At 37.0% G+C, this 25,016-nt stretch overlaps 3 protein-coding genes and 1 long non-coding RNA gene across 4 annotated transcripts in view; 1 reads left to right on the plus strand and 3 right to left on the minus strand.

Annotated features, from left to right (window-relative positions):
- Nucleotides 1-4,086, plus strand: part of LOC144196976 (fibrillin-2-like) — a 63,588-nt gene extending 59,502 nt beyond the window's left edge. The window contains exons 60-65 of the mRNA XM_077717493.1: nucleotides 556-672; nucleotides 746-874; nucleotides 976-1,095; nucleotides 1,757-1,988; nucleotides 2,129-2,285; nucleotides 3,289-4,086. Coding sequence (XP_077573619.1) covers nucleotides 556-672; nucleotides 746-874; nucleotides 976-1,095; nucleotides 1,757-1,988; nucleotides 2,129-2,285; nucleotides 3,289-3,663 — 1,130 coding nt within the window. The 3' untranslated portion in view covers nucleotides 3,664-4,086. The remainder of the gene's footprint in view (nucleotides 1-555; nucleotides 673-745; nucleotides 875-975; nucleotides 1,096-1,756; nucleotides 1,989-2,128; nucleotides 2,286-3,288) is intronic.
- Nucleotides 1-25,016, minus strand: part of lsm7 (LSM7 homolog, U6 small nuclear RNA and mRNA degradation associated) — a 233,169-nt gene that overhangs the window by 99,877 nt on the left and 108,276 nt on the right. The gene's annotated exons all lie outside the window — the stretch shown is intronic.
- On the minus strand, nucleotides 9,676-10,910 carry LOC144196898 (cortexin-1-like). Its single transcript, XM_077717406.1, has one exon. It carries the CDS (start codon nucleotides 10,635-10,637, stop codon nucleotides 10,245-10,247), a length of 393 nt encoding a protein of 130 aa, XP_077573532.1. The 5' UTR covers nucleotides 10,638-10,910; the 3' UTR covers nucleotides 9,676-10,244.
- LOC144197191 (uncharacterized) lies at nucleotides 10,948-24,335 on the minus strand. The gene is made up of 3 exons (XR_013326484.1): nucleotides 24,140-24,335; nucleotides 20,710-20,818; nucleotides 10,948-11,243 (listed from the first exon to the last, which is right to left on the minus strand). It is a non-coding gene; the product is annotated as an uncharacterized LOC144197191 (long non-coding RNA).

Raw genomic sequence — 25,016 nt, forward strand, 5'->3', positions numbered from 1 at the left:
GGATGTTTGGTCGCCAGACATTTGACAGCATGACAGATAGTTTACTGTTGAAACCAGCTCTCAAAATTATATTCATGAGAGAGTTTAATATCTAAATATATAATGTTGAAACCAGTTCTCAAAATTATATTCACCCGGGCGACCAAAAATCCGGGCGCCCATATGTCTGGGCGACCAAACATCTGGGCGACCAAACGTCCCGGGCGACCAAACGTCCCGGGCGACCAAACGTCCGGGCGACTAAACGTCCCGGGCGACCAAACGACCAGGCGACCAAACGACCGGGCGACCAAACGTCCCGGGCGACCAAACGTCCCGGGCGACCAAACGTCCCGGGCGACCAAACGTCCGGGACGACCAAACATCCCGGGCGACCAAACATCCCGGGCGACCAAACATCCCGGGCGACCAAACGTCCGGGCGACCAAACGTCCGGGCGACCAAACGTCCGGGGCGACCAAACGTCCCGGGCGACCAAACGTCCCGGGCGACCAAACGTCCAGTCACGGGTACGAAGTGTGATTAACACACTATTTCTTCTTCTTTCCTGCTCAGATTTGGATGAGTGTTCCACCAAACAACACAACTGCCAGTTCCTTTGTGTCAACACCATCGGGGGTTTCACTTGCAAGTGTCCACCTGGCTTTACCCAGCATCAAACGGCCTGCATTGGTACAAACAAAACAAAATCCCTTCAAATCTTTTCATAATGGGGTTAAAGCTTAAAATTATTGTGATCTTCCAGACAACAATGAATGCATGGGTCAGAACGGTGCGTGCGGTTCCCAGGCTGCATGTGTCAATACTCCTGGTAGCTTCAACTGCGAGTGCTCTAAAGGCTTTTCTTTGGATACCTCTGGCTTGGGGTGTGAAGGTAAGTCAGCCTTTAAGTGCGATGTTATGCTTAGATATCGCTAAAGCAGTTTCACATGTTGTTTTGGTGTTAAAACACTAACACACTCTGACCTTTGTTAGACGTGGATGAGTGTAGCAGTAACCATCGCTGTCAACATGGCTGTCAAAACATGATGGGAGGTTTCCGTTGTGGTTGTCCTCAAGGCTATGTGCAGCACTACCAATGGAACCAGTGTGTTGGTGAGTCACCAGTCTCAGTATACCGTATTTTCACGACTATAAGGCGCACCGCATTATAAGGCGCACCCTCAATGAATGACATTTTTTTCCATATATAAGGCGCACTGTATTATAAGACGCACTGTATTATAAGGTGCACTGTATTATAGGGTGCACTTTATTATAAGGCACACTGTCTATTTTGGAGAAAATTTAAGACTTTTAAGTGCGCCTTATAGTCGTGAAAATACGGTACTTCATTTTTTGCTTCACAGTCGTCCAAAAATGAAACTTTAAAATGATTAAAGTGCTTTCAGTGTGGTTGAAATATGTCTGCATAAAAAGAGAAAAAATAGAAGATAATTATTTGTTAAGCCATTTCAATGAATACGAAATGTAAAGACATTTTCTAATGTGACGGAATTGCGAGTGGTAGCTTAGTAAACATTATTTGTTAAGCCATTTAAATGAATAAGAAACGTAAAGACATGTTCTAACGCGACAGAATTGCGAGTGGTAGCTTAGTAAACATATGCACACAAACACCTAAACACACAACTTAAAATTATGTTATGCACACTCAGTCAAACGAACAAAACATGGTGATGAACGTGTTAAAGCATTTGTAAGTTAAAGGTACTGCTTTAGTACTTACATTCATATTCTGTCCTTTTCTGCACAGATGAAAATGAGTGCCAGTCCGGGTCTATGTGTGGCTCCGCCTCCTGCTACAACACACTGGGTAGCTACAAGTGTATGTGTCCATCCGGCTTTGACTTTGAGTCATCTGCTGGCGGCTGCCAGGATGTCAACGAGTGTTCCATGGGTAACAACCCATGTTCTTACGGTTGCTCTAATACGGATGGAGGATATTTGTGTGGCTGTCCTGGAGGCTTCTACAGGGCTGGACAGGGGTGAGTTCAACTTACTTAACAAATAGTTAAAGTCAATTACCTTCATCAAGTGAGCATGGAAGCCACAGATGGAGAATGTATCAGGATCAGGTGAAGTTGTTCTGGGTTCTTTTGATGAAATTGCCTTTGTTTTCACGCAGTCACTGCATATCGGGCTCAGGCTTCCCAAGCCAACTTGGCTCAGAGGGCGATGATGATGACAGTTTGTCTCCCGAGGCCTGCTACGAATGCAAGATCAATGGAGGAGGAAAGAATGGACGACACAAACGAAACGCAAAGGAAAACGAGCTTGATGATGTAAGTCTGTCATTTGGTAATTCATAGTGTTTGGAAATCTATCGCCTGACATTAAATCAGTGGATGTGATCTACAATACTTGGCAATACTTGGCATTAGCACACTATGGCTGAATAATACATTTTAACAACAATGTGAGAAAGCGGTATCATAACTTACTTAGCCTATTTTAAGTCCAAAATTGGTAGATCCATTCAAAAGTTTGTAGTACATTTCCAAACAGATTTACTTGAAACGCCGTGAATAATTTCTTAGGTTAACACGCCAGATGCGAAAAGTAAACTGCAATAAAATCGCCTACAATTTTAATTTTGCCTTTAATGAGAACCTTGTCCGCAACATTTATAAAATTTAGCCATTATAGAAACTAGCAAGTCCCTCAATGTTCATGAACGACTACATCGAGCAAACTACAGTGTTCCCTCGGTTATCGCGGTTAACCGGGACCACCCGCGATAAGTGAATTTCCGAAGTAGGATTCCCCTTCAAAAATGCTTCATTTGAATTTAATTCAATTTTTTATTTTTTTTTTAAATTTAATTTTTTATTTTTATTTTTTTAATTTAATTTTTTAATTTTTATTTTTAATTTAATTTTTTAAATTTTTATCCCCCTGTATACAGTACACCATATTGAATACGAGAGAGTGAAATTCATGTTATAACAAAAAACTGTAAAATATGTTGTTTCAATGTAATATTTGTATTTTTTTTCCCCAAAAAAATCCACGAAGTTCTGAGTCCGCGGTAGCTGAACCTCGAAGTAGTGAGGGAACACTGTACTTGAATATCTACTTGAATATATAACAAATTCACCCCTAGTTCAATTATCATCTCAAAATAAATCAAAATGTAATCTCACCATATGAAGAATTTTCTCTCGGGATATTACAACATATAAATTGTAATTTCCCGCGGCACAGCTGACCATCACTCCTTGAGAAACGCCGTCTTAGACATCGTAGACCTGATGATGATGATGAAATTTAAATACTCTATTCTAGGAGCCAGTGAGTCTTGCCAGTGTGGACACTCAAGCCTCCATCCCCATGAACCTTACCCTGGCATCATTCCTCAACAAAGAACCTCTGTTGGAACTCCTGCCCGCCCTCCAACCGTTAGAGAACCACGTGCGCTACGTCATCACCCACGGCAACAGCGACGAACACTTCCGACTGTTGGAACGCCGTGACGGGAAGAGCGTTCTAAGGCTTGGCAGTCGACCGCCTCCCCCCGGATCCTACCGGCTCGACATCGCCGGCCTGCCACTTTTCGGACCCCGGAGACGAAACCAGTTGGAGGAGCAGCACGATAAGGACTACCTAGAAGGGGAGATAGGGGGCGCTCTGCGAATCAAGCTTCTCATCCACCTGCACTGATCTGCCCCTTGGACTGACCCCCTTGAAAGCCTGAACCTTGTACCCAGCCAGAGGGCTATGAAAGACTGAGTCAATCAGCCCAACTCTACCACCACTTTTTTTTTTTGTTCCTGTTCATGTTACGATGTGTTCATATTTTGTGTGATTTCGATTTTTCCAATTTGCTTCTTTTTTTTGTTTGTTTGTTTTGTTTTACCATGAATATAATTGTGTCCATCTTTTCACGTTAAAGACTCGTGTTGAGAAGATCACTGCGGGTTTCTAGACAAAAAAAATCGAAAGGCATCTCAGTAAAACATAGAAAATCGTAGGAAATATACAGAGGTTCAATTCAAAAAGTGATTAGAATTTGCATTAAAAACAATCTGAACCGACAGCAATGGCATGACAAACCTAATATAAATATTTTTAATTTAACAGGTAGGACTTGACCTGACAAATATTTTTCTGTCTTTAGAATCTATATAAAATGGCCAATAAAATGTGGTCAAACATTTTGGAACACCTTGTATTTGCGCGCCAGACTTAATAAAATGTGCACTGAACAGGTAAAAGTTTGGTTTTGCTAATATTATATGTGCTACTCAAAATATTGGATATCCGGGTGGCCAAACGTCCGGGGCGACCAAACGTCCGGGGCGACCAAACGTCCGGGGCGACCAAACGTCCCGGGCGACCAAACGTCCCGGGTTACCAAACGTCCCGGGCTACCAAACGTCCCGGGCAACCAAACGTCCCGGGCGACCAAACGTCCCGGGCGACCAAACGTCCCAGGCTACCAAACGTCCCGGGCGACCAAACGTCCCGGGCTACCAAACGTCCCGGGCTACCAAACGTCCCGGGCGACCAAACGTCCCGGGCGACCAAACGTCCGGGGCGACCAAACGTCCCGGGCTACCAAACGTCCCGGGCGACCAAACGTCCCGGGCTACCAAACGTCCCGGGCTACCAAACGTCCCGGGCTACCAAACGTCCCGGGCGACCAAACGTCCCGGGCTACCAAACGTCCCGGGCGACCAAACGTCCCGGGCTACCAAACGTCCCGGGCTACCAAACATCCCGGGCTACCAAACGTCCCGGGCTACCAAACGTCCCGGGCTACCAAACGTCCCAGGCGACCAAACGTCCCGGGCTACCAAACGTCCCGGGCTACCAAACGTCCCTGGGCTACCAAACGCCCTGGGCGACCAAACGTCCCGGGCTACCAAACGTCCCGGGCTACCAAACGTCCCGGGCTACCAAACGTCCCGGGCTACCAAACGTCCCGGGCTACCAAACTTCCGGGCTACCAAACGTCCAAGTACCATAATTTTACCAAAAAACAAACTTACCTGTTTAGTGCCCATTTTTCCATTGAGTTTGGCCCATAAATAAATGGTGTTCCAAAATGTTTGACTCCATTTCTTCAACCAATAATTTTGAGACATCAGAGACATTGGAGCAGGTTCGTGAAGCCTTCCTGCGTAGTTCTCGGACAGCAAAGTGTGGAAACCCACATTCAAATTGAAATTTTTGGTTTCAAGTCCTTGTTTTGTAGTTGTTACCTTCTTAGCAAAATTTGCAAAGAAGACACACTACACTGTCTTCAGTGCCTGAGTCCAATCATACTCTAACACACGGCATTTCTGAACCTGAAAAGATAGAAATTCCAAAAATTACACACAAAAACTTGAACCATTTCTTTACAACCTGTGAAAAATCTAGCTCATTCCAACCAAAATTCTCAAAATTATTGACCTCCAAAATAAGCTCAAACATTTCGTAATGACTAACTTTTACCAATTGAACTTACTTACTTACCGTTAAACTTTTCCACGATATTCTAATTTATTGAGATGCTTTTTGAAAAAGACAATGGCACACAAGTTCATGAAGCACTTTTGTAGGCAGACAAGTCCCCCCCCCCAAAAAATCCCAGCACAGAATTCATTAAAAAAATTAAAGTGCTGAGAACAGCCATAAATGTCTTTTTATATGCATTTAAAGCACAAAATCTTATCAAAACTTCCATAAATGTCTGACAAAAAAATGAGGCCACATCCAAAATATTCATTTTAAAACATCATCCATCGTTTCATCCCATTTTTTTGCATCGTTACGCAGCAAAACGCCGCATTTCAGGATGATTAAATGTCGAATTAAAGTGTTAAATTACCTCAGTGTGATGCTAGCATGCAAACCAAAGAGGGTGCTAGAGCCATGAGCAGGGAATACTTTTACAAACAAGCTACATCAGGTCCTAAAAATAAAAAAACAACCAAAAAAACACATAAATTCCCGTTTTGGGGGAATTTTAAGAAGTGTTAATTCTTACCAAAGATGTCATCTGACCAGAATTGTGTTGTTTTCACTTAAAAAAAATAGTCTACCAGTCTTCACAAGCTGTAAATGAAAGTATAGTGATTAAAAATATCAATGCATGCACAAAAAAAAATCTGTCGGGTCATACTATTCATTTCTCATATAATTTTTCTCTCAAAAAGAGGAAAACCAGGTGCTATAGAACAGAAAATCCCGTCTGCTGTACAAAGGACGCAGTCTTGAATCTGGATTGCAAAAAAAAAAAACTGACATTTGTTATTCATATTGTGCCAGGCTTAAGTTTTTTGTTGTTGTTTGTACTTTGTATTGTCTCCGTTCTGGAAAAAAAATGGATAAAAACAAAGAATATTACTAAAAATGTGCTTCTTGAAAGTGTTTTTTTTTTTGAGTGATTTTTATGGTAAGACAGACAAAAAAAACGTAAGAAAGTAAACAAAAGTACATTGATGGCCTTTTAGGACGAATCTGGGATTTTAAATGAACACTGATGTCAGCATAAGGGGAGTTTACACTGTTTATACAAAAAAAAAATGTTATAAGGGTCAACGCAAATTTGACCAACTCCCGCTCGGCTCGTAATGGTGCTAAAAAAAAATCAAAGTTTTTGTTTTCAGCATTCGCACTGGGCCATGTTTATCACGCATAACCATTTTGAATATTTTCTAATCGGGAAAAATTGTGTTGTAACACTTTGTATCTTTATAGTGCCTTTATGTCTTATTCACCATGTTTTTTTTTTTGTAAGGTTTCAGTGCCAAACTTGAAAAGTGCCATCCGCATTACCACCGTTTTTTTGCACTGAACTGTGTTGTGTTGGATTAGACGGGAAACTAAACATTTTGGATTGAAGTTTCGGGTCATTTTAAACAAGGACAATTATCTGTACGCAACACATTTATTCGTTAAAAGATCAATAAATCACAGTTTTTGTTTTAAATATTCTGATTTTCGTTGATGTGCAAAGACACGAACCAAAAACAGGCTGTCAATGGCAGTTTGGATGATGCGAATGATTCAAGTTGTATTGTAAACCTTTTTTTCCAATGACAATTTGCAATAAAATATTGTGGGTTAGAGTATATTTTAAGTGTTTATTTGTGGATGTGTTTTACGGTTAAAAATATTTTTTTTTATCAGAAATGGTTAAGATGAGAAGGATGGCAGTTTGTGGAATCGAACCCTCGACCTCAGAACTCCAGGCCACCCAAAAATGTAAAAAAAAAATAATTTAAAAATTTTCATTAAAATTTTACTTTGAATTTATTTCATTAAAATTTTACTTTGAATTTATTTCATTAAAATTTTACTTTGAATTTATTTCATTAAAATTTTACTTTGAATTTTTCCATTAAAATTTTAGTTTGAATTTATTTCATTAAAATTTTACTTTGAATTTATTTCATTAAAAATTTACCTTGAATTTATTTCATTAAAAATTTACCTTAAATTTATTTCATTAAAAATTTACCTTGAATTTTTTCATTAAAATTTTACTTTGAATTTATTTCATAAAAATTTTACTTTGATTTTTTTCATTAAAAATTTACTTTGAATTTTTTCATTAAAATTTTACTTTGAATTTTTCATTAAAATTTTACTTTGAATTTTTTCATTCAAATTTTACTTTGAATTTTTCCATTCAAATTTTACTTTAAATTATTTCATTAAAATTAAGCTCATGTGAATCTAAAATTTAACATAAATTTGGTTGCAATTGTAACACGACAAAAACATCCAAATGTGAAGACAATCTATTTATTTTTAAATTTTTAACTGATCAACCCAGTGTATCAAAACCAAAGCAAAGTCTTAAAAAATATGGCATTAAAAACCAAAAAGGGGAAAAAAATAATTACACTTACCGAGATACAGCTGAGTCACTACTATCAAAATCTACATTGCGGTTTTCCATAATCAGGGTGTGACGTAAAAATAGCAAAAAGGAGACCCCCAAATTTGAGCCTAACCCTAACCCGTAGAAAAATAAAGCAATATTTGATCTAAAGGTACTTTTGCTTCAATCCCACATTTGCAAATGAATCAAATCAACATAAATGAGGCTTATACTCGCAGTAGAAACATATTTACGGTAACTATATACAAGTACAGTGCAGTAAAAAAAGTACTTCTCTTCCCAAAACTGCATTTTCTTACATAATTTTCCCCACTTAAATGTTTAAGAATCATGAAACTTGTAAATATGTTTTAGTTTTAATAGTTAAATCTTAGTCTGCTGCAGGATTTGACGTTTTTATAGCTTTAAACACTTTAAGTATGATAATTATGTAGAAAATAAGGATTTGAGAAGTACCGTATTTTCACGACTATAAGGCGCACTTAAAAGTCTTTCTCCAAAATAGACAGTGCGCCTTATAATCCAGTGCGCCTTATATATGGAAAAAACAGAAAATCAAAAACGAAAAACCACCAATGTCGGATACTAAAAAAACACAAACGCCTGAACTGAAACAATACTGTTAAATATGCAGACCAGCCATCTTAGTTTACAAAATCTTCCATCATATAGCTCCTCCCCCACTGCAAGATTTTATACAAAAAATCCAAAACATCAACAATGGCTGGCTCTAGAGGTGACTGTAAAGTAGTGAGTGCTTCATACCTGGAAGTCAATAGCAATTACCGCATTTTCACGACTATAAGGCGCACTTAAAAGTCTTAAATTGTCGCCAAAATAGACAGTGCGCCTTATAATACAGTGCACCTTATATATGGAAAAAATGTCATTCATTGAGGGTGCGCCTTATAATGCAGTGCGCCTTATTGTCGTGAAAATACTGTAGGTATAAACTCTTCTTCATTGCACAATATACATTGAATCAATATGGCTTCTGGATTTATAGACAAATATAATAGATAACATTAATAAGACGTGGAAGAGACATGGCCGTTAAAGCATCTGAATTTGCAGTGCTAATCAAGGATTAACCTCGACAAATGCAATCAAGTAGGGAAGAAAATGTTAGCATGAGCAATCCTTAATGAGCACATAACTAATGGATGCTTTGCAAATGCCAGGATTCATTAAAGGGCCCTTTGCGTAATAGTGTAAACTCGCCGTTTTTGCCTCTGTGGATTGTTTTTGTCCGTCCAAATGTAAACCTTGAATGAACAGATTTCAAAATGGAGGAAACACAATCTTGGTATATCACAAGGGTAAGGAACCTATGGCTCGGGAGCCACATGTGGCTCTTTTGATGGGTGAATCTGGCTCTGCGCTAACCTGTGAGCTAAAATATCCTATTGTGAGTACATTTCTGTGCATCATTTTGGGAATATTTTGAAAGGAAGACTAAAGCAAACAACCCTTGATAGGTTGTATCTGAAAGTCAGGTTGGAGGCGGAGCCAAAAGAGCTAACCCAGGAGAAGAAATGTATCAAAATTTAAAAGAAAATTAGATTTAAGTTTAGTGTAGAGTTAGATTAAATTTATTTTCGAGTGTGTCTGCATCATAATCCAAGTTCAATCAAATTTGTTTATGTTATGTTACGGGCACGTTGCCGTGCAAAAAGTCTGCAAAATCCGTCAAATTTTAGTACTATTAAACACATTTTAGTACTATTAAACCACTAGTTATTTATTACTTTGTTAATAAATGACGAATTAAAACAAATCAAAATGTTTTTTCCAATCCAATATCCTGTTTTGGTGATTTTTTCATAGGCTTTGAATAAATTAATCAATTTTTAGTTAATTTCTATGGGAAACGTTCATTTGAGTTACGAGTAAATCGACATACGAGCTCAGTCCCAGAACGAATTAAACTCATATCTCAAGGTTAGTTACTTTGTTAATAGATGACGAATTAAAACAAATCAAAATGTTTTTCCAATCCAATATCCTGTTTTTGGTGTTTTTTTTCAGTGGTTTTGAACAAATTACTCAATTTTCAGTTAATTTCTATGGGAAACATTCATTTCAGTTACGAGTAAATCGACATACGAGCTCAGTCTCGCAACGAATTAAACTCATATCTCAAGGTACCACTGTACATTAACATTTTGTGATGTGCTGTGTACTGTCAAGCTAGTGGCCCAAAACGTGTCAGGTTAAGGCAGCTGTGCAGCTTCGTTATTTTGGCTTTTTTTGTAGTCCTGCATGAGTGTAGTCCTCATATTTACACAAAGACAAAAGTCCCGTCCTCCTAAACCAGATGAACAAGTACCCATAAACTCCTTGGGCGTTCCCAATAAAGATTCATTGTCCATTCCGGCAGATCGTAACCCATCTTGACCCCCTTCTACACCAAAGCATAATCAAACTGCCCCCTTTCGAACCCCTCCTTGTGGTCAGTCCAGGATGATGCAGGCATACGACTATACGGGTCCAGTAGGATTCTAAAGCACCTAACCAGTAGGAAGACCAGGAAGAGCATAAGGAGCCCCACGAACGCCAAAGCAGTTCGTTGCTCGGCGTCCACCCCGACCAGAACCAATGGGGGGCTGCCGCTGACTCCGCCCACTCCACCGACTCCGCCCACAGGGAAGGAAGAGCCGGTTTGGGACAGTAGCGAGTCGTAGTCCAACGTAGGACCATCGCTCATCCTCCAAGGGGCCCGGAGGCAGGGTTTACACACCGACTGGATGGTTGGTGTATTATGGGGTGGCGAGGAGAAGGAAGGGAAGGTGTTCATGAGAGAGGAATGATGGAGTTTGGTCAAGTTTGATTGGAATTGACGGCAAAGATTGGGGGATAGATGTGGGAAGATTTAGATGGGATGATGGACGAAGGGAAAATGGCGTTCCTGGTCTGGAAAGCAACGCATTTGAAGGTAAAACTATGGAGGAGGGATTGGAAAAATAGTTGTAGGGTAATTGTTAGGGGGAGATACTGCAAGGTTAGGGCTATGGGAAATGGTATAGTGCTAATTGGGGAGAAGAAGCCGTTGGGTAGAAAAGTGGAGAGATGTTAGGTTGCCGATATGAAGATTTTTTTCATACGATGAGGTGAATCAGGACGAAAATTGGGGAAGATGTGTTCAGAAAAATGCTAAAAAGTTCTCCAAAGGAATATTAAGATAGAGTGAGAAGTGGGGAAGAGTGTCCAGAGAAGTTCTTCTTACCATTTCCCATTGGGAAGAGAGACACAGAAAAAGCTTACTGGTACAAGAGGTAGAAAAATAACACATCCGTTGTGTGGATTTCGTTCAAGTTGAGGTTCAGAAGTGGTTGGAATGACGTCCTCTGCAGGCATGATGTCAAAGATGGTGGGGATACGGTAGGCTGGATTTGATCACCATCTGAAGGAGAAGTTGGGAAAATTTTAGTTGAAATTAAAACCAAATAAATGAGCTATTTAAGTGGTTAACGGAATATGTTGCAAGGAACTTCACAATTGGCATTAGGGATTTTTGACTTTTTGATTTACGATCCAAATCTGGTTTTTCATGTTTTGTCGATACCAAAAGCGATGCACACATTTTTAGATCAATGAAAAAATAATGCAAAATACAATGTAACTATTGTAATGGTGAATATATAGTAAATAGTATTTTTTTAAAAACTATAATTACTTATAAAAATCTATATACTATTATATCTATTGATAAATAGTAATTGATAATTCCCTTTGTTTCTATTTGGGTGAAAAAAGTGTTTTTTTTAAAGATATTATATAGGGATGTGTTACTGAACAGCATTGTCATTCCCCAGAACTAAAAAGATTGAGCATGCATTTCACTTTCTGAAGATATAATGGAAAAAAGTTGTGATTTTGCAGTTAAGTTTAGTGAACAGTAATGCAATTTTTGTTGCTTTTCTAAAAAAAAAACCATACCATTCCCCTCAATGAGCCTAAATATTTTTTAACATGGTTGACAAAGTAAAACCTTTTAGTCTGTGAAAAACCCAAAGAAAAATCTTCCAAATATTTGTCCCTTATAAGTTAAAATGCGCTGTTACGAATTTCCAGAATTGTCTAAACTTTCACTATCGCAGCCCTACTTTCCCTTTATTTTCGAAAAACTGGTTAATTAAAATATTTCAAATTTCACAATACCACACATCATATAATTCTGGACTAACAGTTTCACCGCAAATAAGACAAAAATGCAATTGCGCACTACGTTCGTCTTTCTGCCCAAAACCAACGAAAAATTAGACGAAACATTGATTATAAACAAGCTTCCCTGAATGCACCATTGTCCATTAGCATCCATGCAATAATGAGCCTTAATGGCATCCTTAATAACAAATAGCCATTTGATTGCTTGTAATGACCAGACGTGGGCATGACATTAGGCCCCACCCAGTTCATTTCATCCTTCCACCATATTGCTATCATTAGCGCTCCCAATACATAATAAGTGACAGTGATGTTAGCCATCTGCACACACAAAAGCCATAATGAAGCCGACGTTAGCGGTAATGAATAGCGATTATAGTGGCCGGGATAGGATTACATCAACGCTCGTTTGTCAGTAGCATAGTTAAAACAGACACTGATTGGCCATCTTTATTCTTTAAAAGTGACGGAAGGCTAGACAAAATGGAGGCTCATTTATAATCGAAATTCACTCATCTCCTATGACAGACTGGGTTTCAAATCACTGATGATGTAAAGATGGCTACCCAGGTTGTGTAAACGAATAAGGGAGGTGATGGATTGACGATGGTGATTGATTAAAACAGGGGTGTCAAGCTCCCTTTGGTCTGCGGGCCGAATAGAGCTTAATTTGAGATAAACTCATTGCAAAATGACATAGAACTAACAATAAGCCCACTTTTTTCCTTTGTATTAGTCACTAATACTAATAATTAGTTCAAAAAATGAGTAAATTATCAAAATGTTTATTAAAAAAAATCATTTTACATTATGAACAATATATTATGAACAAGAGAATAACATAAGAACATAAATAAATGTCAATTTGTTGTCTGGACGTGCTAAAACACTGCGCCCCTAGCGGATAATACACGAACTACACATTTTATAGAAAATTCAGATTTTTTTATACAATACAGCTTTCTTCCCGGGCCGTACCGAACCACCAGATGGGCCGGATCCGGCCCGCGGGCCGCATGTTTGACACCACTGGTTTAGAAGAACTAGGGAGAAGGGGATTTTTTTTTGTTTTTTATCTGGCACCTGTCTCTGGCGGTCTCGCTTGTTGAGGCAACTGGGCTCAGATGAAAGATAGAAACCCGATATGTTGGTCTGAGTTGCAAAGTACTGTAGGTCGGAAAACCTTGGCAATGTTTTCAGGAACATTATTAGTATGGTGGTGATGGTTTGGGCGGACATCTTGTAAATAGAAGATTGGCACTTTTAAAACACAGTGTTCAAGTGTCCTTCAGAGAGACACTGAATGCCTAATTAATGTTAGACAGCTCGTCATTAGTTAAAAAGTATCCTTACTGTAGTTTTCGCAATTTAGCTGCTTCCGCGTATAAGTTGCACCCTAAAAAATTGCCTTAAAATGGTTGAATTTTACAATTTCTCGTGTATAAGCCACACCCCTAAAATTGTTGAATTTTACAATTTCTCGCGTATAAGCCGCACCCTAAAAATTGCCTTAAAATTGTTGAATTTTACAATTTCTCGCATATAAGCCGCACCCTTAAAAATTGCCTTAAAATTGTTGAATTTTACAATTTCTCGCGTATAAGCTGCACCCTTAAAATTGCCTGAAAATGGTTGAATTTTACAATTTCTCGCGTATAAGCCGCACCCTAAAAATCGCCTTAAAATGGTTGAATTTTACAGACATGGCCGCGATAAACGAAAAAACAAGAAGTAGGGTCACTTCTATTTAAGCAAAAAATATATATTTACCTTATTTAATTTTTTTTAAAACTTCCGTGCTGAGTTCTAGTGGCAAACGGAGGATTTTCAGTGTGTATTTTTATATCTTTATAAACTTAAATATGAGAAAGATAATTCCTCCAGAACAAAACGCTGTAGTGAAACCGTAATAATCGAGGGATTAACTATAAATATAATGTTTCCAAAGAATCACAACTGTGCTATAGTGACTACACTTCAATAATAACTGTTACCTAATTGGGGAGATGAATTCTTAGCCATTGGATAATGTCAGCATCAGCCTCCAATAGGACAAATGTCAAGTGAACATGTATTTCTTTGAAGGACTTTTATATATAATTAAGAGAAATGTCAAGAACAGACTGAAACTCAGAGGAAATACAGACAGCTATTCCAAATGAACCATAGACACTCTTGTAAAAAAACATCCCTGGAAATAAAACAATGCCAATCTAACTAAAGCATGTGTCTCAAAGTGGCGGCCCGGGGGCCAAATCTGGCCCGCCGCATCATTTTGTGTGGCCCGGGAAAGTAAATGACGAGTGCCGACTTTCTGTTTTAGGATCAAATTCAAATAAAGAGTATAGATGTATATTAAATTCCCTGATTTTCCCCTTTTAAATCAATAATTGTCATTTTTTAATCAATTTTTTCTTTGTTTTTTAGTTCAAAAATCATTTTGTAAAATCTAAAAAATATATAAAAAAACGTTAACGTCAACTCGATTTCATGTGGGCCGGACCATTTTGGATATAATATTTAGATTTTTTTTTTATATAAATGGGTTAAAAAAAACTAGATTAAAGGCCCTGAATATTCAGTTTTTTTACAGATCTAAAACAATTTTTATTTTAGATCTATAAAAAAACTGAATATTCAGGGCCAGTTTTCCAGTTTTTATAGATCTAAAATAAACATTGTTTTAGATCTGTAAAAAACTGAATATTCAGGGCCTTAAATCCAGTTTTTTTAACCCATTTAAATCCTCAAAAAAATATAAATATTATATCCAAAATGGTCCGGCCCACATGAAATCGAGTTGACGTTGACGTTTTTTTAAATATTTTTTTAGATTTTACAAAATGATTTTTGAACTAAAAACAGAGAAAAAATTGATTAAAAAAATGACAATTATTAAATAACTAGATTAAAGGCCCTGAATATTCAGTTTTTTATAGATCTAAAATAAACATTGTTTTAGATCTATAAAAAAGTGAATATGCAGGGCCTTAAATCCATTTTTTTTAATCCATTTTTATAAAAAAAAAACTATCTAAATATTATATCCAAAATGGTCCGGCCCACATGAAATCGAGTTGACGTTAACGAGGACCACGAACGAACCGGAGTCTGACACCCCCGAACTAAAGCGAACCAACCACACAACTCGCTAAAAACGTATCACTGACATCGCCAATCTTTGACTTCATGCGACCTTTCACTATATAGAAGCGCTATGAACCCACAAAAAAAGCGAAAAACATCCGAGTTCTGTAAAAAAACCAAGCCTTCCCGAAATACAAAACGGCCTTGGAGGTATTTTTAGCCACAGAGCAAGACAAAGTGTCTGTGGAGTCGTTTCTCTTTGCGCTCTGAGCTCACCGCCAGACGTCTCCTCACGCGTCGTAATTCGCCTGGCGGACAGGCACTAGGTACAATAAGGATGATAAAGTTTGACAATTAAATACTCTATTGTCTGGATCTTGGCGGGTCGGATGGGGGTGGGGGGGGGGGATGCGCTCGGGCAAGCAACAGAAGGAGTGTATTTGTGTGCCATAGAAAGACAAACAGAGGGTCGGCGTAAAGGTGCTTTTATCCAGCGTGCATGCAAATGAGAAGCGCTCAAGACTGCTGACCTTTTAAAAGAAAATGTTACTGCAGGAACGGCAGTACATTTTGAATTAACCCTTGAAATTGTGCTCATTGAAATGATTTGAAAATTGATGATGAAATGGTCCGGTAGTAAATCGATTCGTCTTGAACGAAAGCGAAAATTGGACGTTTCTAAGTCTGTCTGACTAATGACATGTTTTTCTGGAGTATTTTTTCAGATTTTTGTGAGTTTATGAACTAAAAACCTAACAAAAAAATTACTCCGGAAAAAAAATGTAGTGAAGCCGCGATAATTGAGGGATTACTGTAAATATAATGTTACTCGTCTCTATTAGTTAACTTTCCAAACCATCACAATTTAGCATAAAGTTAGCTTAGCAGACTGGGTTGGTTGTCAAGTTTACCGTCAACTTGATTTCAAGTGGGCCGGAATATTTTAGATATATTATTTAGATTTTTTTTAAATAAATGGATTAAAAGAACTGGATTAAAAGCCCTGAATATTCACTTTTTTATAGATTTAAAACAACTTTTGTTTTAGCTTTTTTTAGATATATTTTTAGATTTTACAAACTGATTTTTGAACCAAAAACATTGAAAAAAATGATTTAAAAATGACAATTATTGATTTAAAGGGGGTGGAATCAGTAAATTGAATATACATCTATACTCTTCATTTTAATTTGATCCCAAAACAGAAAGTCAGCACTCATGATTGACTTTTCCAGGCCGCACAAAATGATTCGGCGGGCCAGATTTGGCCCCCAGGCCACCACTTTGACACCTGTGGTCTAGCAAGATATTTAATCCAGTTCTGTTGGCGCAGGTGTATCAAATGTATTACCCAATGACCAGTTTAAACTGGATCTAACATCCCTAATTTCCAACTAAGCCACCCACACAACACAAACAACCGGACAACACAACAGGCCAAAAACAACGCTTCTAAATTTGATCCCATTTGCTGATTTTCTTCCAAAACAATCTGACATATCAATTCGCCAATGCGCGACACTGACTAATTTGATGACATCAACATTATTCTAAAAACGATGCGTCAGAAATGTCCAAAACACGCTGTGATCTGGAATCTGTAGGACTGTGAATAATAAAGTAGAAGTGACCTTGAAAGCCCTAAAATTGCTGATGGAGGAAATAGACCATGTTCCTTTTGAGCTGTGGCTAAAATGATAAATGGTAGTACCGTTTTCCCCGGATGGAATTGCTTGCTGTTGTTGAGAATCACAAAGTGCTTGTTCTTTTCCCTTTGCTCCTTCATCTGTGTAAACTTCCATTTGTCTGGCCCTCAATATTCCTCGCTCATTTGTCCGCTTCTGCCACAATGTCAGATTTCCTCCGCAAACTGATTGGAACACTTTCCAACAGGACTGGAGCACTTTTCTTCGTTTTCCCATTGCCATTCATCATCCTGATGAGGGCCCACGTTCTTTCGAGCAGGGGGAGTACCGTATTTTCACGACTATAAGGCGCACTTAAAAGTCTTAAATGTTCCCCAAAATAGACAGTGCGCCTTATAATCCAGTGCGCCTTATATATGGAAAAAACAGAAAATCAAAAACGAAAAACCACCACTGTAGGATATTAAAAAAACACAAACGCCTGAACTGAAACAATACTGTTAAATATGCAGATCAGCCATCTTAGTTTAGAAAATCTTCCATCATATAGCTCCTCCCCCACTGCAAGATTTTATACAAAAAAAAATCCAAAACATCAACAATGGCTGGCTCTAGAGGTGACTGTAAGGTAGTGAGTGCTTCATACCTGGAAGTCAATAGCAATTACCCTATTTTCACCACTATAAGGCGCACTTAAAAGTCATAAATTTTCTCCAAAATAGACAGTTTGCCTTATAATACAGTGCGCCTTATGTATGGAAAAAATGTACTTCCAAGTAAAATGTCAAATTCTGCTAACATTCCTTTTTCTTGTTGTTAATATAATTATAACATACAACCATATTTAAACATTTTTAAAAAAGCTAATTCCCAAAAATGGCCATTTAACACCCAACAATGTTAACCTAAAGCAACTTGAGACTGGAGGCTCCCCAGTTTTGTCACTTGCTTCCCTTTTTAAAATTGCCCTTATCCCCCTTTCAAGCCCCCCAAGAGTCTTAACAAAGCCCCCCCCCCCCCCAGTCCCTCCAGTCAGAGTTAATAAACATCAAGCCAATCACACCCACCTGCATCCTATATTTAATTCAAATATCCTACGCATGAAATATTCATACCCGGTGGAGTCTGAAGGGGTCCGCAAGCAGGTCAGCAAAGAGTGGCCTAATCTTTGCGCAAGTTTTATGATATTGGAACCCCTGGGAATATTCAAAAATCACCCAAAAATGACATTGTAGACATTTTTGAGCACATGGGTAGAAAAACAATCTCTTTGTATTTTTGTCTATAATGTCTACGAGAGCACTGGGCGGAGCATTACATTTTTTTCAGTGTTTTTTCCCCCTCCCTTATCCAGTGCTAATTGGCTTGCTCGCTAATAAGAGAGGAGTATATAGTACTTCTTGTTGGCAAGTGGTCGTAAAGTTATCTTATTGTGAGGACATTTGTATGCATTATTTTCTGAATATTTTGAAGGGAAGACAAAAGCAAACAACCTTTGATAGGTTGCATCTGAAAGTCAGGGTGGAGGCGGGGCCAATAGAGCCAAGAAAGGTATAAAAAATTCTAACTAAATTAGAATTAAGTTTAGTGTAAGATTAGATTAAACTTATTTTTGAGTGTCTTTATTGTAATTCAAGTTTATTTAAATCTGTTTATGTTATGTCTTGGGCCTCCAATAATTTGTAAAATAATGTTTAAAAAATAATTCAATGTAAATTTGGCAAAAAGAGTTGTTTAAATGGGGAAACAAAATCTAAACAATATAAGGTAAAAAATCCAGGAAAATAGTCAATATTATTCCTTAAACAAAGTTAAATTCTCCTCTAATGACAATTAAAACGTTAATCAAGTAAAGGCATATAAATTGATTGATGCCAAAATGGTTACATATTATTGTGGATAGAAGAAATAAAACTCGTTAAGGTAAAAATAATAATAAATGGAACTGATTCCTTCATTTTGGAGCCAGCTAAAGAGATGGCAAAGCATCCATCAGATGAAGTTTGAAGGAAGATGAAGAGTGGTACAATATGGATCTAGATGTCAGCACTCTAAAGTCTGGAAACAGCACTTTCCTCCCATCGACAGCCAGTCTGTCAAGTCCACTGGGACCGAAGAAAGGAGACCACGCCAACGTGATGGAGGCCATCTACGTCGTATATCACATGCTCCACCCACACAAACCACTTCTGTCCACTTCTTTTTTTTCCTCAAAGTTCCTGTATCTGAATCTCTATTCCATATGTGTCAAAGTGGCGGCCCGGGGGCCAGATCTGGCCCGTTGCATCATTTTCGGTGGCCCGGAAAAGTTAATCATGAATGCAGACTTTCTGTTTTAGGATCAAATTAAAATTAAGAGTATAGATGTATATTATATTTCCTGATTTTCCCCTTTTTTATAAATAATTGTAATTTTTTAATCATTTTTTTGTTTTTAGTTCAAAAATCATTTTGTAAAATCTAAAAATATATTTTAAAAAAGCTAAAATAAACATTGTTTTTGATCTATAAAAAACTGAATATTCAGGGCTTTTAATACAGTTCTTTTAATTAAGTATATATGTATATCACATTTCCTGATTTTCTCCCTTTTTAAATCAATAATTGTAATTTTTAATCAATTTTTCAAATGTTTTTAGTTCAAAAATTATTTAGCAAAATCTAAAAATATATTGAAAAAAATCTCATATAAACATTGTTTTAGATCTATAAAAAACTGAATATTCAGGGCTTTTAATCCAGTTCTTTTAATCCATTTATAAAAAAAAAATCTAAATATTATATCTAAAATGGTCCACGTGAAATCAAGTTGACGTTGAAGCATCCCGCGAACCAACCCGAGTCTGACACCCTTGCTATTAATTGGATATTCTGCTTTGTAAAGTGATGACCATGAAAAAGCTACAAAAATATACATAGCAAGGACTCATGACACCAAGTCATGTCTCATGCAATGTTTGCCTCAAGCTGTTCAAAGCGGAGGTCACCCAAAGTCGCTCACTTTCCACTCTGCATTCATATTCATGAACTTCAACCAAGGCAATGGGGGATATTCTCATAACGAGGTCTTAATGGCAAACCTATCAAGATGGTTGCCGTTGCCAAAATTAGAATGAAGTCTAGTCTAAAGTTAGATTAAATTTATTTTTGAGTGTGTCTGCATTGTAATCCAAATTCATTTAAATTAGTTTGTTATGTTACGAGCGCGTTGCCGTCCAAAAAGTTTGTCTCTTAAGCTAAATCCGTCTAATTTTAGTTCTATTAAACACATTTTAGTGATATTAAACCACTAGTTATGCATTACTTTGTTAATAGAAGACGAATTATAATCCAAATTCATTTAAATTTGTTTGTTATGTTACGAGCGCGTTGCCGTGCAAAAAGTTTCTCTCTTAAGCTAAATTGTCTAATTTTAGTTCTATTAAACACATTTTAGTAATATTAAACCACTAGTTATGCATTACTTTGTTAATAGAAGACGAATTAGAAGAAATAAAACATTTTTTTCCAATCTATTATCCCGTTTTTGGTGTTTTTTTTAAATGTTTTTATTTTTAATTTATTTTATTTATTATTTCAGTTTTTAGTTCCTTTCTATGGGTAACGTTCATTTGAATTACGAGTAATTTGACATACAAGCTCAGTTCCGGAACACATTAAACTCATATCTCGAGGTACCACTGTAATATGAATGTCCAAAAATTATTTATCGATTTGCACAATTGTAAAAACTATCCACTCATTAATCGATACATTTTGGCAGCCTCATTGGAAGAAATAACGACCCACAGGATGACAAAAAAATGAGTTTGACATCTCTGCACCATATTCATGTGATAAAAATCCTAATTCTAACCATGAACCTAAAAGAGACCCCGCCGGCGGCCCCCCGATCGTGACATGACAAAAGAACCAACGGTTGGATTCCTAAGTAGCGCTTGAAGGCAGAAGAAAAGACAAAAACCTCACCTTGCTGAAGCGAAGGCTGTCTGCTCAGCTGATTACATTATTGAGCTTATGGTGGAGCGGAGAATTACGGCAAAAACTGGTCCTCCAGAAAAGGCCAAACACATCTAGGCTGAAAAATAAAGGGGAAAGATTATCAACACACTTTACTTAGTAGACCCGGGGTGTCAGACTCGGGTTGGTTCGCGGGTTTGCTTTAACGTTAACTTGATTTCATGTGGGCCGGACCATTTTAGATATAATATTTAGATTTTTTTTTTAATAAATGGATTAAAATAACTGGATTAAAATCCCTGAATATTCTATTTTAGGTTTTGTTATATATTTTTTGATTTGACTAAATGATTTTTGAACTAAAAACATTTTAAAAAAATGATTTAAAAATCACAATTATTGATTTAAAAGGGGGAAAATCAGGAAATGTAATATACATCTATACTTAATAAAAAGAACTGTATTAAAATCCCTGAATATTCAGTTTTTTCCTCAGATCGAAAACAATGTTTATTTTTAGCTTTTTTTAAATATATTTTTAGATTTTACTAAATGATTTTTAAACTAAAAACTGAAAAAAATGATTAAAAAAATTGCAATTATTGATTTAAAAGGGGTAAAATGTGGGCCGGACCATTTTAGATATAATATTTAGATATTATTTTTTTATAAATGGATTAAAAGAACTGGATAAAAGGCCCAAATATTCTGTTTTTTATAGATCTCGAACAATGTTTATTTTAGATTTTTTAATATATTTTTTTAGATTTTACAAAATGATTTTTAAACTAAAAACTGAAAAAAATGATTAAAAAATTGCAATTATTCATTTAAAAGGGGGAAAATAAAGAAATTTAATATACATCTATACTCTATTTGAATTTGGTCCTAAAACAGAAAGTGGGCACTCATAATTTACTTTCCCGGACCGCACAAAATGATGCTGCGGGCCAGATTTGGCCCCCGGGGCGCCACTTTGACACGTGTTATAGACCATCAGCACTTTTCATTGACACATGTCCTCGCTTTTTTTTTTATCCCAAGATTTTTCTGTTAATAGACTCCCTGGGTGCTAAGTGTGAAGGGTGGGTGGTTGCCTAGGTGTTGGGGGGGGGGTCTTTAAATGACACCAAATGTCTTGTTTATGACCTTGTGTGCAACAGAGCCACATTACATACAGACAAATTGAATCACACTCACTGTGACATTGCTATTATTTCAGGGGCAATAAACCGCGGTATCAAAAAATAAAATAAAATAAAGATATACAGGTCGTTTTCCCTTCGCAGCCACTTGAAAAAGTCATTTTTAGAATTGAAGTGTATTAGGCCATTTAAATTGAAGCTGTCAAAACAAAGAGTCGGGGACAATTTGGTGTCTTTAAAGGAAGCCTGGTAGGATCGTAAAGACGGCGACATGGTGGGCGATGGAGAAGAAATGAAATCAGATATGGCAGCTAATAACATAGACGGGTACATAATGTGCTTTTTGTCCAAATGCTAAACTTCAGGAGAGCTTTATGAGGCCAAGTAACCAATGTTTTTATTTTCGTCAGCATAACCAGGGATGTTCTTGTCGATTTATCACATAAATGGAAAAAAATTCGGATTACCCATTGAAAACCCATGTAAACATGGTGAGAACATCCAAACTCCAGCACCCCCTGCCACCGTTAAGGATAAGCAGTATGGAAAATGAATGAATCTATACATAAGGATATTACCGTATTTTTACGACTATAAGGCGCACTTAAAAGTCTTAAATTTTCTCCAAAATAGACAGTGCGCCTTATAATCCAGTGAGGCTTATATATGGAAAAACAGAAAACGAAAAACGAAAAACCACCACTGTCGGATATTAAAAAAACACAAACGCCGGAACTGAAACAATACTGTTAAATATGCAGATCAGCCATCTTAGTTTACAAAATCTTCCATCATATAGCTCCTCCCCCACTGCAAGATTTTATACAAAAAAATCCAAAACATCAACAATGGCTGGCTCTAGAGGTGACTGTGAAGTAGTGAGTGCTTCATACCTGGAAGCCAATAGCAATTACCGTATTTCCACGACTATAAGGCGCACTTAAAAGTCTTACATTTTCTCCAAAATAGACAAGGCGCCTTATAATACAGTGCGCCTTATAGTCGTGAAAATACGGTACATTGTATTTGATTGGGTGGTTTATTAAGACTCACTGCCACTTTATTAGTCGTTAAAAAATTTAGGCGGCTAGCAATATTAAGGCTTACCAACAATAATTCATGAAGTAATATAAAGTTTGTTATCGAGACAGGCTTGGCAAGTAATACGCCATATACAATTACACTTAATGGGCAAAAACTCTGGTATTTTTTGATTCGATTTACACGAAGCATTAAGGCAACAAAAGTAAGAACGTCAAAGTTTAATCGTCAATATATTTTCCACCGAACATCCTGCCATCCTTAAAAGCCTGAAAGCAACATTAATTGACTTTAACAAGAGTGCCATTATTCAGCAATTATTCAGCAAAAAAACACGTGTCAGGGATATAAGACGACGTCATTTGAATTGCCCAATGAGAGGAAAATTTGTATTTTGAAGTGTAAGATTTTTTCCAAACTGCACAAGTGCAATCCTAATGACCCAAAACGTTGTTTTCTGTGAAATAATAAAGAACTGTATCTCCACGGGAAATTCAATAACCTGGAGGTGTCTTGCTCCTGGCAAAATGGGAATTCCACCCCAGCAGCGTCATTGCAATTTCATTGCACGCTGGTGCATGCTGGGAGAAAAAGGCTGCAAATAAATAAATGTATTTTCTTTGATATGCAGGTGAAGTATGATCTTTAGGTGGATTTCTATCCATTTCAATACGACCTTTTTGCTCTAATAATATGTACGTTTTACACAGTACATACTGTCCCATCAAATTAGTACAGCAATGAAAATGTGTTATTAATTGTATATGTTCCTCTTTTATTATGTCATCTATGAATATCATGAAAAACAGAGCAAAATAAATAACAATTCAAATAACAATGCCTACATTCATGACTTAATCGACATGTTGTAGCTATGAAAATACACCGATTTTTGTTCCAATATCTAAGATCTACACATTTCATTCTTTTGTAACATTAGAATAGCAATGAAAATGTGTCCAATGTCACTTCATAGTCTTCAAATGATTATTAATGGTATATTTTATCTATCTACAAATATAAAAAATAATAAATAACTATTCAAATATCAAAACCTACATTCACTGCTGATTTTCCCCCAATATGCGTTTATATATTTATTTATTGATTAAACATTGTGAAACTACTCCAAACATGACGCACGGGTTTAAAAACTTAGGCGCACAACTTCACAAATTTAGAGGCGAGGGCGTCATTCAGTTTCTTTTCCAAAGCAAATTTCCTAACAAACAGGACGGAGATTTTGCACTAACCTGATGCCACGTGTTCCTCTGGCTGTAAGTTTGCGATGCTGTCCGCCTCAAACGGCTCCAGACTCCAAACTTCTCCTCTCCAATAGTATTTCCTCCTCCTCCTCCTGCAGCTCAGCGTCGCTTTCAGCCGACTGGAGACTCCCAGGCAAAAAAACTGCAGCTCTCCTCAAGCCACACCCACTCAGAGTAAGCAGCCAATCACCTTCCTCGCCTTCCTCCACCTGCTTGTCATAATGATGGGAAATAAATGCAGGTGCGTTCAATCTCACCAGCCACAACATGAGCTCCACTAAAACAAAGTGCACAAATAACAACAACTAATAAATAAAAGTATTGAATAAATATAGATGATAAATAATCAATAAGCAATAAATAAATACGTAGTCAAGATAATAAGCAGTCAACAATATTAAGAAAACATCAACAATATAAATAAGAAGTCAACAAAATTAATTAGTTAACAGAGCAGTCAACACAATTAGTCAACATGAATAAATAGTCAAGATAGTTGAGTAGTCAAATCATAAATAAGTAGTCAAAATCACAAGGATTCAACATCGTAAATTAGTAGTCACCAACGTAAATAAGTAGTCAACATAGTCAACATAGATAAGTAGTCAACATAGATAAGTAGTCAACATAAGTAGTCAACATAAGTAGTCAACATAAGTAGTCAACATAAGTAGTCAACATAAGTAGTCAACATAAGTAGTCAACATAAGTAGTCAACATAAGTAGTCAACATAAGTAGTCAACATAAGTAGTCAACATAAGTAGTCAACATAAGTAGTCAACATAAGTAGTCAACATAAGTAGTCAACATAAGTAGTCAACATAAGTAGTCAACATAAGTAAGTAGTCAACATAAGTAAGTAGT

The sequence above is a fragment of the Stigmatopora nigra genome, chromosome 5, assembly GCF_051989575.1.
Source record: "Stigmatopora nigra isolate UIUO_SnigA chromosome 5, RoL_Snig_1.1, whole genome shotgun sequence".
Classification (NCBI taxonomy): Eukaryota; Metazoa; Chordata; class Actinopteri; order Syngnathiformes; family Syngnathidae; genus Stigmatopora; species Stigmatopora nigra.

Coding starts and splice junctions, on each gene's coding strand:
- LOC144196898 (XM_077717406.1), bottom strand. CDS start 10,637: ATGAACACCTTCCCTTCCTTCTCCTCGCCACCCCATAATACACCAACC.